The sequence below is a fragment of the Musca domestica genome, unplaced genomic scaffold, assembly GCF_030504385.1.
Source record: "Musca domestica strain aabys unplaced genomic scaffold, Musca_domestica.polishedcontigs.V.1.1 46, whole genome shotgun sequence".
In the NCBI taxonomy this organism is placed as follows: Eukaryota; Metazoa; Arthropoda; class Insecta; order Diptera; family Muscidae; genus Musca; species Musca domestica.
In genome coordinates, this window is record NW_026712336.1 from 3,493,014 (window position 1) to 3,498,908 (window position 5,895).

Genomic DNA, 5,895 nt, shown 5'->3' on the forward strand with positions numbered 1-5,895 from the left:
CGAGTGTAAATTGAACACACTCACCGACACACAAACACTCATTTTTCCACTGCCAACGAAGTCGTTGTCTCTGCCACTGGAGTTGTGGCAAGAACTGAACCATTCACATGGGCATGGACTTGATGTTTGTTTGAATTTTTCAAAAATCAGTTCGAGTCCGAGCATCTAAAAGAGCGGACGTGTGATGACGCGCAAAATTTTTTCGGTTTTGAAAAACGTTCGTTGATTTCTTGTCCAGAGTGGAAGTAATGAAAAAATCGGTTTTTTCTGTTTGTAGAACTAACAACTTCGACATCGTGTAAAGCATGAAAGAACCCCAAATACAAGCAAAACACACAACAGAGTGGTGTATAGAAAAAGGAAAAGCGAAAAAACGAATGTGAAAAAGTAATAGAAAACGACTTCAGCAAACGACGACTACGACGACAAATGGGGAAAATTTGTGAAAAACCGAAAAACGGAATATAAAGAAGAAAAAAAATAAAAGAAATCTAAACGAAGTTAAAATTGAAGAAATTCGAAACGAAGAGGAAAATACAAACGAAACAAGTGAACGTTGGATAATAAACGCCTGGGTGAAAAAGTCCCGTAAAATAAAGAAAATATATATTGGTTTGACAAAAATATTGAAATTGAAAAATTCAAGTGATATATAAAGTTCGGAGAACAACGCCTCTGAGAAAAGTGAAGTTGTGCAGGAAGAAAATGTTGCAAACCGAACATTTGGCCAAACACTAGTGTAAATGTTTGAGAGTGTGTTATAGTGAAGTTCTCGTCCCCCACCTACGTACACACACACGCACATAGCAAAAACAAAGTCAAGAGGCATAAAACCTCTTTAATGTAACACAAGAAAATGTTGAAAAAAATGTTGAAATTTCTAAAAACCCAAAAAATTTGAAAAGTGAAGAAAATAAACGAAAAAAATCGGAAAGCAAGAAAAATCCCCACCCTACTCCTCCACAACTCCTGGGAACACCAATACCACCACCATAGTAATCTGGCAAATCATGCTGGACTTTAGAAAATCGTTCAATATGGGCAATTGGATATGCTGCCTGCTGCAACGATATCTATGGACTTCGATTCTGCTGCTGGCACTGCACATGGAATATTTTAGTGCAGCAGTGGCAGCATCTTCAAATCTTGGTCAAGTAGCTGCTCTGGCCAGTGGCACATCCGCTGAACAACAACAGCAACAACAATTGGCACCATCAACATTGCCCCAACCGGCCACAAATCAGTGTTCCTGGCAGTACAATGGCACCACATCGGTTAAGTGTAATTTACGTCTCATTGAACGTTCGCTGGCATTGGATTTACAAGGTGCTGATGGTTTCAGCCAACTGGAGATAAGATGCAGTGATTTGTATTTATTCGAATCCCAGTTGCCCCAGGCGGCATTTGCTCGACTACAGACACTGGATGAACTGAGACTGACGTCATGCAAACTTCTGCAGCTACCCAACAATGCCTTTGAGGGTTTGAATACTGTCAAGACTTTGGTCATCAATACCCACAACTCAGAGTGGGGACCCAGCAAGACATTGGAACTGTTTCCTGACTCCTTAAATGGCCTGAAACAATTGACGGAGCTGCATTTGTCGGATAACAATTTAAGGGCCCTGCCTCCAGGATTCCTGTGTCCTGTGGGGAATTTACAAGTCTTGAATTTGACCCGCAATCGCATTAGGGCTGCCGAGAATCTGGGTTTTGCCGACATGAATTGTAATGGAGGCAGTGAGCTGCAAACCCTGGATGCCAGTTTCAATGAGTTGCGATCCATTACCGAATCATGGGGCATTTCCAGGCTAAGACGTCTGCAGCATTTGAATTTGCAAAACAACAATATCTCGGAGTTATCTGGAGAAGCCTTGGCTGGCCTGTCATCTTTGAGGATTGTCAATTTGAGTAACAACCATTTGGAAACCCTGCCGGAGGGGTTGTTTGCCGGCTCCAAGGAGCTAAGGGAAATTCATTTGAAAAACAATGAACTCTATGAGCTACCCAAGGGATTGTTTCATCGTCTGGAGCAATTACTGGTGGTGGACTTGTCCGGCAACCAATTGACCTCCAATCACATTGACAACACCACCTTTGCAGGACTGATAAGATTAATTGAACTAAACCTGGCCCACAATGCCTTGACACGCATTGACTATCGCACCTTCAAGGAATTGTATTTCCTGCAAAATCTGAATCTTCGCAACAACTCCATTGGCCACATTGAGGAAGATGCCTTTTTGCCTCTGTACAACCTGCACACCTTGAATTTGGCAGAGAATCGTCTACACACCCTGGATGACAAGCTCTTCAATGGCCTCTATGTACTCTCCAAGCTGACGCTGAACAATAATCTCATTTCCGTCATTGAATCGAATGTCTTCAAAAATTGCTCCGATCTCAAGGAACTGGATTTGAGCTCCAATCAACTCAACGAAGTTCCACGTGCCATACAAGATCTCAGCATGCTGAGAACCCTGGATTTGGGTGAAAATCAAATTCGTACCATCGACAATGATAGCTTCAAGAATCTACATCAGCTGACCGGTTTGCGTTTGATTGACAATCAAATTGGCAATATCTCAGTGGGCATGTTTGCCGATCTCTCACGTTTGAGTGTTTTGAATTTGGCCAAAAATCGCATACAGAGCATTGAACGAGGCTCGTTTGATAAAAACTATGAGTTGGAGGCCATAAGGCTGGATCGAAATTTTGTCTCCGACATAAATGGTGTATTTGCCACCCTAATGTCATTGTTGTGGTTGAATTTGTCGGAAAATCATTTGGTTTGGTTCGATTATGCCTTCATACCGGCCAATCTCAAATGGTTGGATATCCATGGCAATTACATTGAGTCGCTGGGAAATTACTACAAATTGCAAGAGGAAATTCGTGTGAAAACTTTGGATGCCAGTCACAATCGCATTACCGAAATTGGTCCCATGTCCATACCGAACACGGTGGAGCTGCTGTTTATCAACAACAATTTGATTGCAACCATACACCCGAATACATTTGTGGACAAAGTGAATTTGGCTCGTGTCGATTTGTATGCTAATGCCTTGGCCAAGTTGCAATTGCAGCAGCTGCGTGTGGCTCCAGTGGGTCCATTGAAATCGCTGCCAGAATTTTATTTGGGCGGCAATCCGTTCGAGTGTGACTGCACCATGGATTGGTTGCAGCGCATCAACAACCTGACCACCAGACAACATCCGCGGGTCATGGATTCCCACAACATTGAGTGTGTGATGCCCCATGCTCGTGGAGCTCCGGTAAGGCCATTGGCCTCGCTCAAGTCACAAGACTTCCTTTGCCGCTATGACTCGCACTGCTTTGCCCTGTGTCATTGCTGTGATTTTGATGCCTGTGATTGCGAGATGACATGTCCCAACAATTGCACATGCTATCATGATCAAATATGGTCCACGAATGTGGTGGACTGTGGCGGCCAACAGACAATGGAACTGCCGCGTCGTGTACCCATGGACTCGAGTGTCGTGTACCTGGATGGCAATAACTTTCCCGTTCTCAAGAATCATGCCTTCATCGGCCGCAAGAACCTCAAGTCATTGTTTGTGAATGCCAGTCGTGTGGCCAGCATACAGAATCGCACCTTTGCCGGCCTCATCTCGCTGCAGATATTGCATTTGGAGGACAATCTAATGCAAACGTTGCAAGGCTATGAATTTGAGCATTTGTCAGCTTTGCGTGAGCTCTACCTGCACAACAACCTGTTGACATCCATTGAGAATGCCACACTGGCTCCACTGCAGTCGCTGGAGGTGCTACGCCTGGATGGCAATCGTTTGGTGACTCTGCCCATATGGCAATTGCAGCTGCCGCAATTTCGGGCGCTACGCACCATTGGCTTGGGGCGTAATCACTGGTCATGTCGCTGCAAGTTTTTGCAAGAGTTGACCTCATATGTGGCTGACAATGCGTTGATAGTACAAGATTCCCAGGATATCTTTTGCATGGAAGATGCCAGCCCGGGCAGCAGTGGCGGCAGTGACATTGGTGTTACCAGCTATGGCAGCCGAAAACGTGAATTGGATTTTAATGTCACAGCCGCCTGCAGTGACTATTATGCTGGCGGTTCGATGCTGCAACATGGCATCCCAAAAACGTACATACCATTATTGGCAGCTGCCCTGGCTCTGGTCTTCCTTCTCATTGTTGTCATCATCATTTTTGTGTTTCGTGAGTCGTTACGTATTTGGCTATTCGCCCATTATGGTGTGCGTGTATTTGGGCCACGCTGCGAAGAGTCTGAGAAGCTGTACGATGCCATACTCCTACATTCGGCCAAAGATTCCGAGTTTGTGGGCCAATATTTGGTGGCCGAATTGGAGACGGGTCGGCCGCCTCTGCGTATTTGCCTGCAACATCGCGATTTGTCCCACGATGCCACACACTATCAAATTCTGGAGGCATCACGTGTCTCGCGTCGAGTGGTGATATTGTTGACAAGGAATTTCCTGCAAACCGAATGGTCTCGCTGTGAGCTGAGGCGGGCACTGCATGATGCGCTAAGGGGAAGGCCCCAAAAATTGGTGCTAATCGAAGAGCCAGAGGCCATATTTGAGGCGGAGAATGATATTGAACTACTGCCCTATTTGAAGACCACGGCTGTTCATCACATACGACGAGGTGATAGACATTTTTGGGAAAAGCTACGCTATGCCCTGCCGGTTGATTATCGCAGTGGCAATAACTATACACTGGATCATAATCATGAACGTATCAAGCAGCCAGCCAGTCCTGGTATTTTATATAGGCCTGCCCCTCCTCCCGCCTATTGTCCTGAGGGAGAAGGAGAGCAGCACTATTCATCGGCCACCACAGCCACACCCTCGCCCAGGCCACAGCGAAGAGGTGCAGAGCACACGGGTACTCTACATCATGTGCAGGCGACCGGCACCCATCTACATCCCAATGCAGTGGCTCAACAAACTACAGCAGCAGCTGCAGCAGCAACAACCACAGCTGCCCAGTATTATCATCAGCATGCCAGCGGGGGTGGTGGTGGTGTTCCAATGGGTTGGACCCGACCACCCTCGGAACACATTTATTCCAGTATTGAATCGGACTATTCAACACTGGACAATGAGCAAATGTTGATGATGCCACCAGCCTCGCCTTCACCATCGGGGCAGCAGGTTATGCAGGGCATAAATAGTCTGCATCGAAGCATGCATCATCCTCAACAGCAGCAGCAGCATCATCCAAATATGTCGCAAACATGGCGGCCCCAACAAATTCCCAAACAACAACACCAGCAGCAAAGGGTTATCAGTGGTGATCACAGTGGCGCCCAAACCCTGCAACATGTACAGCAGCAGCAGCAGCAGCAACAACAACAGCAAATGGTAGCCAGCAATAATCCCACAGCAGCTGCAGCAGCACCCCTAGCCGCTTCGTCGCAGGCCAGCAACAACCAAACAATACAGCCTGGCCAGCAGCAAGGACCCCATGTGCAGGCGTATTTAGTGTAATTCTATTTCCATAAATTTTTATTTAACACTAAACTAAAAAAAAAACGGCAAAACAACAACAACAGCAAACAAACCAACAAAAATGTGTCCCCTAAAAGAAAAAATGAGGAAAAAATAAAACTCCCCAATTTTAATAGTCATAGTGCAAAATAAATTTTTACTAACACTAACAAACAAACAAAAAACCTAAAACTACAACAACAAACATGAAAAAAGTACTGAATTTTTTTAAAACTTAATTTTATGGCTTAGTTTTTAGTTTAGAAAGAGACAGAGAGACAGACGGACGAAACATAGATAGGAGGAATTACTAACATACATACACCCTCTCCCAGTCAACCCCCCTCACCCCACATACACAAACCAAGGAAGACTTTGACCATAACATTTACTCACT

At 45.2% G+C, this 5,895-nt stretch overlaps 1 protein-coding gene across 1 annotated transcript; it reads left to right on the forward strand.

The window, feature by feature from the left end:
* LOC101891471 (toll-like receptor 7) lies at positions 1-5,653 on the forward strand. Its single transcript, XM_005185176.4, has one exon. The coding sequence runs from the start codon at positions 1,011-1,013 to the stop codon at positions 5,496-5,498; it is 4,488 nt and encodes a 1,495-aa protein (XP_005185233.1). The 5' UTR covers positions 1-1,010; the 3' UTR covers positions 5,499-5,653.
* Positions 5,654-5,895: the final 242 nt, after the last annotated feature.